Here is an 11,754-nt window from a genome sequence, read left to right on the forward strand (position 1 = left end):
CTGAGGATCCAAGAAGGTGAAAGGGGAGGAACCATAATTCATGTTAAAGGAGTTGTGGAAATGAGGAGGCAGGGAAGAATGGGAATGATGTTGAGAAAAAGATCAGGTAAAGGTGGAAAGAATAAAAATACAGCATGAAAGCATGGAATAAAGATCCTGAAAAAACAAGTGACATTGGAAAAAGTGAAAGTATAGTATAAACCTGACACAATAAGCAGAGAGAGAAGAATGATGTGTTCTTCAACAACAAATAATGAGGCCATAAAATATGAAGTAGTGGAAAGAACTGGACAAAAACACAACCTCGTGGTCAGGCTCAAGAATGGAAAATGCATGGTAAATAGAGGAACTGAGAAGCAAGGTAAAATCAATTAATGGTGAAAAAGTGGCAGTAACAATTTCCACAGAAAAAAAACTTCCAGCAGCTGTAGATAAGACAGAAGCTGTGAACTGCTATACATGAGAGAAAACTCATTATATAAAACAGATCACTTGGTTCAGTCCTGCTTTATTTTTTAACATAAGGTTCACATTATATTATCTAACAAAACTCTCACTTCCCGAAGCCTAACATGAAACAGTACTGATTTCATCATTTAATGTCTTACCAGTTGCATTCCATTTAATTCATCAATTAAGGTCATATTGCCAGAAACTATTTTTTTCAATGATTTGTCAAACTCTTTCAGCTGGTCCAAAGTTTCATTTTTGGTTTCTTCATATTCTTCAGGGTCCAACTCTTCCCTAAGCAAGTAGAATAGTTTAAAGTTTTTATACAAAGTGTAGAGTACAAATAAATCATCATCAGCAAGTTTATCAGTACATACACATAACACAAGAATACTGTTCTTAGCTTGACTGCTTTTGAAATGTCAAAGTCAAAACAGCATGAAATAGGTATTTTGTAATAAAAAAATGCTTTAAGCAAACTTTCCAAATCTACTATGATTGTCGGAAAAGAATAATCAGAATTATTATATATCCTTCAATTTTCTGAGAAATGTTTTGATTGTCAGTAAATAAATAAAATAAGGCCTTAGAGGGTGTTTCAATAGCATTAAATCTATGTACTTTTAATGTTTATTGTAACACAAGTTAATACATTGAAACATTATTAAAATCATTACAAAAATTCATTATAATTTTTTCCTTTTAAACAATTATTTTCACATATTTTTCTAGGTTAAAACACAATGGGAAATCTTTCTAGATACAGAAAAAATGTATTATGTTGCTTCAAGTATAATCAGTTAAGTTTACCACATTACATAATTACCCATATATATGAAGGACCTAAAGTGTAGCCTTATACAATACTTATAAATGTTAATAAATTGTAATATCCATACAAACATTTCTGTAAATAGCTAACTTTATATGAAAAACATATTGTACTATCACAGTGCTATTCAGCATGTGGTCTTAAATAGTCAGTTTAAGGAAATTATCACACAGAAGACTAATTCTTATATATTTTGCTTTTTTTTCAAACAAATTGAAGTTAGTGCAAAAACAAACCAATTTTATGATGAGAGTTACATCTGTTAAAAAACTATAACAATTTTGCATAGGAGTTACATTTTCACAATAACAAAAGAAAAAACACTCACAATTTTCACTATGGTAATGTTAAACTACTATGTGCAATCTTTACCTTATGAAAAGTGTGCAACTTTACAGCTTTTATTACTGTTATATATTCAGATATTCTCTTTAAAAGTATATTTTGTAACTATTAAAGATATAGTTTGTGCAAGTTTAGATATACATTTATAACATGGTGCACTGTAGCAGTGAAAGAACAGATACTACTTACTAATTATATTGATTACAGGAACAAAGGAAAAACACTTTAATATCCTGTTTTTCATGTATTCAATTAATATATGAAATCCTTAACTTCTTTTATCACATTTTCAAAGAATAATTGGTATCATGAAACTGAAAACAAAATGGCTTAAAAGAAATTTATAAATCAACCCAAAGTTCTTATAAATTAGTAGCAGAAGCATCATCATGAGCTATATGTATTATCACTAATTAAATAATATATTTCAAATCATGCAAAGTTTGCAATAATCACTAATGACAGCCAGGGAAACTAAAGATTCTATGACTTTGGTATTTTTCTTACTTGCATTCTTCTAGGTCTGCTAGCTGGGCCATCAGTCGATCTAACTGTTCCTCAAGATTGTGTTTTAGCTTATCTGTTTCACTTCTACCTCGTGATGTCATTTCTGCATTGGATAGATTTACAAAATCATACCCTTAAATACAGACATAAAAACATTCAAGAACAAGCATTTAAACTCGATAGCAGTAAACATCCTGCAAATAAAGCTAAAATTTTGTTTTACTGGTTTCATCATTATGTTTGTACTCTTTATGTTGACTCTAAGTCCAACAGTTAGTGACAACTTTGTTAGTAACACAAAATTAGCATCTATTTTGGTAAAGACTACAAGGAGTTTATTACAAATTAGTATATTTTACATATTCAACCTAAGATAAATATAACATATGGACAAAGCATAATTTGGTCCTTCATGGCTGTCCTTGCACACCCACTTTTCAGAAAAATAAAACTTAAATCCATTCTTTATTTTTCATTGATTCCTCTCTTTCATCTTTGTAAAATGCTGGCCTCTGCTATTGTCAATGGAAATTCATTCTATAAGCCAAACAACCTGTTATAAAAATAAAACCGTCTTAACTTAAGCATAGCCTGATTTTTTCCAGATCTTAAACTTATGCTTTCTCATCCTATTATCTTAAGAATAAAGTGCAAAAAAAGTATTGGCCTTTACCGATTCAATTTTCCAGATAATGTTGTAAACTTTAATAAGATCACACCTTACCTTTCTTTTTAGAAGTAAAATTAAGCTGAAATCTTAAACTGTTCCAGTAGAATAACCTTTTTATCCCTCAAATCATTCTCGTAGCTCTCCTCTAAATCCTTTCCAATAAGTTTATATCCCTTCTTAAATAAGGAGACCAAAACTTTCTATTAACTTTACTAATATCAACAGAGCATTGCTTTGATGACTTGTGTGACTTATCAACCACTAAACCAAGACCCTTTTCTTCAGTTATTATATTAAGTGGGTTCCAATTTACATCAAATAAATGATCCAAACTATGATAACCTAAGTGTATTACCTTGTACTTACTATAATTAGAGGTCATTTACCAAATATATGTCCAACCTAACCATAAATAAATGAAGTCCACATCTTTTATACTGTTCGGGTAACATGTTCAAAAAAAAAAAAAAGATAAGAGAGTAGTAAGACAAGACTTCTATTGGGAACATACTATTTGAGGAATAATTACATTACAAATCCATACTTCCTACTGCTAATAACTAAATTTTTTTTAAAAATAATTATGCAAGGGAAACATAAAATGTACAAAAATGTAAAATTTCAAAACTAAGTTTTAATCATCTGTATAAAACCTAGGTCTACAAAGTTATCTTCACAAAGATTAAGTTACTGGCTTCATTAGAAGGCGCTTGAATCTTGAGAATTGTACACCTGGAAGGTAATGATTGATTAACAATGCAGCTTTGGAAATTTACTCTAAAGAGTTAGTAAGAATCAAGACATATCATTTTCCAGAATATTTCTTCTGAGATACTATGATACATCAAGAGCTTAAATATTCATACAAACATTTTCTTGACAGAATATTTTTCTCTCATTCTAGTTTAGAGAAGACTGCTTTTTTTTGGCATATAGGGGGAAAACTACTGAACAATCATCAAATGTTCCTCATTTTACAAATAAGTGAGACCATTGCTTCTCTAGTTCCACTGTTATCAGGTGTACTACCAAATTTTGAGTTTGCAATTTAATGATTTACCAATTCAGATAAATATAATTTTTGTAACCGCAACTTACTTTGAAAAAAAAAAAGTTCTTCTTAGGCCTAATAAAAACTACTTGAATGAATGTGTGCCACTTTTTGAGAAACTACTTTAAACTTCCCCAAACTAAATTGAATATTCAGGTTAATTTAATTGAGAATATTTCTTCTGAAATAAAAACACATAACAGTTAACCCTGAATTTTGTAAAGGTACCCTATAAAAGTCTAAATTAATACCTGAACATAGATGCTTAAATGTTAATATTGTTGCGTCTCCGTTTGTTAATTAACTTTCCGTAACTTCGTTCCGACGAAACTTTAGTGACACAAGTCCTTACTTAATAAAACTGGTTTACTCTTCCTGAATATAACTTCACGATACACTTGATTTCAACAATCACGCTAAAACAAACGTTAACTTCAACGATACTTTCTCACTGCAGATCAATTACTCACTACCTACACACACACTGTTATCCCGTCACATTATCACCCTCTTTTATATACCAGACTACCCTATATCTAGTAAATGCTAGAGCATTCGCCAAGGTACAGGATAGTTCTAGAAACGTGGCATGACACTAGTCATGTGACCTCGCTGACGCAACAATATCTTTAACATAACACAAAATTTAAGATCAACATGAGACTTCTTGGTCCATCTAGGATGTCCCATCCACTACACTAAGTTTTATAACAACCTTAAAACCAGCCCTTATCATTTAAATACTTATCATGCTTTCCTTTGAACTACCACAAATTTAATGCATCAACCACATCTGAATGCAATCCATTCAAATGGCCAACCATCCTGTTAGAAAAATAAAACTTAAAACTTAAAAATGACTCCTAACCTATCAAAATGTATATTTGTGTCCCTTAGTCCTACCATTAAGTAAGAAAGAAAAATGATGATCCATCACATCATTGAGTCCCTTAACAATCTTGAACACCTCAATCAGATCCCCTTTAACTCTTCTTTTTCAAGAGAAAAACAATTTCAGAGACCTTAACCTATCCTTGTATGACAGACTTTCCATCCAAGATATCATCCTAGTAAGCCCTCCTCTGAACACTTTCCTATAATTCAGTATATCTTTCATAAGGTTAGAAACCAATGACTGAACATAATACTCCAAATGAGACCTAATCAGTGACCTATAAATGAACTTATAACCTCTCTAGACATATATTTATTATATCCCTAGATGCAACCTGAAATCCTATTTACCCAACCACTAGCAACAGCATACTGCTTGGATGACTTAAGAGACTTATCAACCAGAACACCAAGATCCTATTTTTCCACAAGAAGATTACCTTACTAGTTTGCCAGTTCTTCTAAATCATAATAATTTTAACTTGAAATAAAATAATAAAGATAAATAAATAGTATTAAGTAAATAATGTCATTAACCCTTACCCTAATAATCTGATTTGTAAATGACTTTAATACAATTAGTAATTATTACAATTCATTTACTTTATAAAGTAGTCACGTTCACGAAAAATGGCGATATAAACAGTGCCAAGACCACTATTATGTCTATTGTACATAGCTGATCTTATGTGGCCTGAGTTTGGGTGAAAGGCCTTGTTGGTACTTAATATGACAGATGTAGTGTAGTTGACATCTAACATTTTTCTCTGCCTCTATTCATAACTACAGTTAAGTTTATTCCCATAAAAATTATACTGATAATTCAAATTACGATAGCTCACATATATTACCTAGCATTCATTATAATTGAAAGCCATCTATCATTTATTCATCTAACTCACCAAATAATCTAAATCTTTTTTTAAACTGCAGTATGATCCTTACAGCCAGCAAGAGACAAAACCTTCATATCATCTGCAAATTTAAATAATTTATTGACCATTTCTTCATCTATATCATTAATGTAAATAATAAAAAGCAAAGGTCCTAACAGTAAGCCCTGACCAATTCCACTTGTGACATTAATCCAAACTTCAAGGAACGTCAAAAGATTAGTAAGGCAATAATTTCCTCTGGTGAAACCATGCTGACTATCCAACCAAAATTTTAAACTTTGTTAAATGCCTTTAAAAAGCATCTCTTATCAGACATAAAAAAATTTCCTACCACTGATGTAAGACTAATAGGCCTATAATTACTTGGCCATTTTTATCATATTCGGAGAAAAGAGGAGTAACATTAGTCAACTTCCATCCATCTGGCACCTGCCCACTATTCAAGGCATAACAGAAAGTGGCTCATATATCCAACCCTAAACCTTCTTCAAAACCCTTGGGGAAATATTGTCTAGCCAAGGATCTTTGCCATACTTTAAACTTCCCAGTTTTTACTTAACAAGCTCAGAATTAATGTGATAATCTTGTTCAATCTTGTTTCCATCTAGCATGTAGGCTTGTAAGTTTGATATCAGGAAATGGCCTTTACAGGAACGTAGGTAATAAACTTGTATAAACATTTAGTTGAGTACCATGGTATTTGAAATAGCTTTACATAGCATTAGAAGGATGAATTGTCTATATAAAGTTGAAAACATTTTATTTGGAGAGAAAAACAATAATTTAGATGTGATTGTCAATAAAACATGAAGTTTTCAGTTTACTGTTTAGTTGTCATTAAAAAATAATAATATATATTTATATATATTTTAAATGTTTCAATAGACTTTTGAGACATAATTTACAATATTATGTAAAACTTTTGTAACCTAACTACAGGAAGTATTTGACAAAAGTGCAGCTATGGATTATTAGATATATCTGCTTAAAAAAATTTAGGCCATGAAAAGATGATTAAAACCTTTGGTTTGTTTTCTCTAGTGTAATTAGTTAGATGTGTCTTCATACATAAATTTAAGATTGCCAGAGATCTGAATATTTGAAAACTACATTAAATATGCAGTGGAACAGCCTGTATCAGAACTACATTTTGACACTGTTTGACTTTTCACAGGTAGTGTATTACCACTGAAAATTTATCACACTCTCAGGTCATAAAGATGTGTTCAGATCTGTGGTTTAGAATATGCACGATGGGGATATTCCTTATTCTTAATGACACTGGAAAACAAAGGAATATTGAACAGCTTGAAGCACCAATACCACCTATATAGAGACCTGCATCAAGTCGTATGCCAGTCATGGGAAACAAAGTGCAGCATCTTGTAACAGGTTAAAAACCACTAACACTGGAAAAATGACACAAGCAAGCCAGAAGTGTCACACAAACTACAAAATATCCATTCAACCATCACATATCTCAAGCAGCTTGAATGAGTAGTAAATTCATGCTATTCCATACAAATACATTTTAGTCAAGTTACCAGGTACAATGCCTATAGATTTCTCTGCTATAAGACTGTTGAAATGGGCACTGTGAAGCCATCGTTGTTGTACACTATATGGATTATGGAAAGCCAGCAGGGAGGAGGTTTCCCTTTTGAAATGACAGCCTTATGATGGAGCCTTCCACAAGGTAAACTATGCTGTAGAGCTATTGTCAAGATACACTGTCATCTTATAGAGCAAGACTGGATGTAGTGACAGACATTAACAACATGGTGACATTTCAAAATTGTTTTAATATAACATACTCAATCTTTGTATATAATTCCAAAACCTTAAACCTGTTATTCCTACTATTCAAGATTATATTTAATTCCTTTTTCATTCTTCCACTCAACCATACAATCCACAAGAGACTGTCCAAAACCCTAATACTTTTTAATAACTAAATCAACTCAGTTTTAATTTTTTGAATGTCTTGAGAAGAAAAGTGCAAAATTTTACAAAATACTTTCCTACTAGCTTAGATTAGTTAAATCAGGTGACATTTTGCACTAGCATTTGGCTTGCATGTATACAAGGTTACAAACACATTTGGAATGTGCTGGGGTGTTAGGTTTTCACCTGCCTCTTTCAAAGTGACATTATAACCAGATATTTGTCTTTGCTAAGTAATCCTATTATTTTGACATACTCAAAACAAGATCATCTGGTTTTATCCCAAACTTATCAACTTCATGATTCTTCTCTGGTTACATATAATATTATTGTTCTTAAATTATAAATTACTAGCAATAGAACCAAAACATTTAGTTTTCAGCAGCGCTAAATACTTAATAAAGACTTTAGGGTTTCATCAAAATTACACTTAAATCTTCGTCTTCTACAACATTTAATTGTTCACTTTCATAGTCTTTGTTTAAAATTTCCATATCCCAAGCTATCTTTTATGTTCTTGCCCATGCACTATGGCTGTCACATTCATTACTGTTCAAAAAGATACATCATTCAATGTTGACATATAATTAAACACTTGTTATAAGTTAAATTTCCATGCCATCTTCCATCTGATTCAGGTGTTTAAGATTGAAAAAAAATTAACAGTGTTTATGCATTATCTTTTTTTTTTTCATAATTAATGGTGAGAACAAGAAGAACTAAGGGACACAAAATATAAATTTTGGCAGGTTAGGAGTCATCTACAGCTAAGATAGCTTTATTTTTATAAGAGGGTAGCTGGCATTACAAATTAGCTGCCTGCAGGTGTGGTGGAAGCAGTAAATTTATGGGAGTTTCTGAGAAGGCTTGATGGATATTTTAGTGAGACAGCCTAGATTCACCATCAGGTCCTTGTAAATAAATGATATTATGTTTTAATATCAGAGAGCTAGAACTTTGGGATCAATACTGTTGACAACTGATTAAACATGATTTCTTGTCTAAATAAAATTGCTCAATGTGATGCTCTTCATACAGTGCTTTGTGACACAAATTGATACTTTCAAGTACATTGTTCCTCTCAACAATCTATGTCAAATGAACAATGCATGGTGGATGGAAGTTGTTGACTTTTGGTGTTTGTGTGATAAAGTATAAGAGAATTATGGTTGATCTTTTAATAGTCAATTTATGTTTTCTTCCACAATTTTGTAGAATTATTCTTCAGAAGTTATTATATAGAACTTCCATAAAATGTGAACTTCTTGCATAATTTGGAGTAACCATAAAAAAATACATTATACTCATGTCAGAAAGTGCAATTACTTTACCATAAAAATGCAACTGCCTAGAAAAAGAAATTAAAACAGATCATCATGTTGCATTCTTTAAAACAGGATTTCAAATAACACATGGTATTTGTTACACATAAAACTAATTGCTGTGTGAAATCATAAAACTTAATTTTATTATTTAATACATATATTATAGAACATTATCAAGAAAAATTCAAAGAGTAACAATTATATACATAATTTTGTAACTACATAAGCAAGGGTGTTTTGTACTTCATACTTATCAAAAATGAGCGAGAATTTTACTTCTCTTATTTAATGTAATATTTACTACATTTTACTATCACTGATGATATTAGTAACATTATTACCTATTTTTGAACACCTGCCTAAAAAATTAATCTGAGATTGGAATAAATGTTCCTGTTATATTCTTATAATAGTTTCCTCTTTGACACCACCTACTTCACATAACCTGTATATTGATGATTTAGTCATCCTATGTCATGTAGTCCTACTACTACTAGCAGAATTACTATTAGTAATTATCTCTTTTTCTCTGTTCTCTCTGGTTACGTTGTAATTATAATGATGCCACTGTTATGAGTTACTGTTAATCATACATTTCTGGAAATTTAATATTACTTTTGTAATTTTAATAATGTTATTATTATCAGCTATTTCGTGCCAAGAGAAATGGTTATCATTCTACGTCAAAGTTACAAAGCACAATGTTATTTGCATGTTTTGTTGTTATGGGCAAAACTACACAACATGTTATCTGTACTCTACCTATTGCGGGTACCGATTTTTAGTATTATAATATAAACCCTCAGACTTGATGCTGAATTACCAGTGTGCGTACGATGTCATACTATCATGGGCACAATCACACTCTAACGCGAGTAAAGTATGCACACTGAACAGGAAGATCAGTAATATATTAGAACTGTAGTACTTTTAGGAACAATACTAACATAACAAGACATAACTAGATAAGTGTAGGTCTTATTATACGTTTATGGTCATAACAATGAGTAATATTATAATAATAATTTATATATATAGATATCATTACAACAAATAACTTTATTATTTAAACAAGTAGGTATTCATCAAATTATTAAACATAGTCTAACGATACAGCCTAATATTATAATCCTTAACTTTTTAAAGCTTAAGCCAAAGTCCTTCACACGTGACTAATCCCTTGACAACACGACTTGTAAATTAACACTTTGTTATAAATATAATATTAATTGAGTGGTCGTTGCATTCTTATACTATAGTGGAAGATCTCGTACCTAGGAAATACACACCACTAAACGTAAACACACGTGAACTCTACGCCGTTTGACCACCTTATTAGAAAACATAAATTTATAGGAAATTATCACTAAAACGTTTTATGTCATTTACATTAGTTTAAGATTACTGTTTGGAATAATATGAAGCAACGTTACTTAAATAAACGTGAATATTTAAGTGCACAATTTAAGTGTTCTGCCGCTGCATGTTATATTGTGAAATGTTTATTTTAAAGATTTAAAATACTTTGTAATAATGCAAGATATTTGTTCATTATTCAAGGTAAATTCGCTTTGCATTTTCGATAGACAGGCGTCACTGTTGTAATGTGTAAAAAATATACATGATCTTTTCTCTACGTTAAATACATGTTATTTAATTGTGAGCTTTAATTCAGTTCACTTGTATTTTCAGATAAAACTGATTTTCGCACAAGCATAAGATGTATCTGCTAATAAGAGCAGGCCAGGGTATACCAGGATATTTGTAGAGTAGTCTGTATTAAAAAACGTGACTGAGTTTTTTAGTTGGTTAAACAATGAGATTGGACAATTTTGAAGAAAGGAAAGGAAAAGCGTGCAGCGGCAATTATTGCGGCATTGGTATAGATTCAACCAAATTGCTAACAACTAGCTACCCACAAGTTTAGCTGCTGCGATGTAGCCACACTGATCTGTAGTGAAACGGTATTTTTTGTAGGCCCACCCATGGAGTACATGCAGCAGTCAGGTTCACCCATGGGGTATGTGCAACAACAAGGCCTGCCCATAGGGTACATGCCACTGAAACATCTACCCATGGGTCTAGCCAATGTCAATGCCTGTACTTTTGCTGAGCAACAAAAACAGCAGGGTTATAGGTTTCAGCCGTCAGATCAGCAGCTCCAAGATGACCACTAAAACGATAAACATTGTGGCAAGTCCTCGAAAATTTTGACGGAGCTCAAGTCATGCTTCACCATCAGTTACGGAAAGCAAATTGAACTATTTACAGCAAAGACTTTAGTGGACATCAATGCTCTGTCAGGGCTGGGTGGAGCTTGGTTATGTGTCGATAAGGGTACAAGGGAAAGAAGTTAGGTTCCTGGTAGACAGAGGAGCAGCATGGAACTTGGTGGACTGTGCAATCTTTGTGAGACCACTGATACAGCCAGTGGATACTGACTTTGTTCTGGTAAATGATAATACACTAGATATTAGAAGAGAGGTGGATTTCTGGCTCAGTCCGTGAGGTTTTGTTTACAAAACAAGATGTAGTTTCCAGCCTCGTATCTGGAATTGACATTCTTGAGATAGACCTACTGTGGAGTCTGTCTGTCAGTTTTTGCCTGTACAAAAGGTGAGTTGATGTTTTACAGAAAGTCATCCAATGCTGACCAGATCAAGCTTAGGAATAGTGGACTGCACAATTTTATGTACTGGAGAGAATGATAATACCTCCATGTACAAGACTGGTGTTCCATGGTTTAATCCAAGTGAAGTCCAATACAATATACACAGTGCCAAGCAACACCAGGGTTTTATCCCAAGTTGGTCATATGATCATCCAAGCAAATCCTGCTT

The 11,754-nt window shown here is 32.0% G+C and overlaps 1 protein-coding gene across 3 annotated transcripts in view; it reads right to left on the reverse strand.

Moving 5' to 3' along the window:
- Positions 1-10,361, reverse strand: part of LOC106462741 (protein LZIC-like) — a 30,323-nt gene extending 19,962 nt beyond the window's left edge. The window contains exons 1-3 of one of the 3 annotated variants that reach the window (XM_013922688.2): positions 10,189-10,361; positions 2,135-2,237; positions 609-744 (exon numbers count right to left, since the gene is read on the reverse strand). In XM_013922688.2, the coding sequence (XP_013778142.1) occupies positions 609-744; positions 2,135-2,235 (237 nt within the window). In that variant the 5' untranslated portion in view covers positions 2,236-2,237; positions 10,189-10,361. The other 2 variants (XM_013922690.2, XM_022390077.1) reach the window with 2 other exon arrangements.
- Positions 10,362-11,754: the final 1,393 nt, after the last annotated feature.

This window comes from Limulus polyphemus, unplaced genomic scaffold, assembly GCF_000517525.1.
Source record: "Limulus polyphemus unplaced genomic scaffold, Limulus_polyphemus-2.1.2 Scaffold1236, whole genome shotgun sequence".
Taxonomy (NCBI): domain Eukaryota; kingdom Metazoa; phylum Arthropoda; class Merostomata; order Xiphosura; family Limulidae; genus Limulus; species Limulus polyphemus.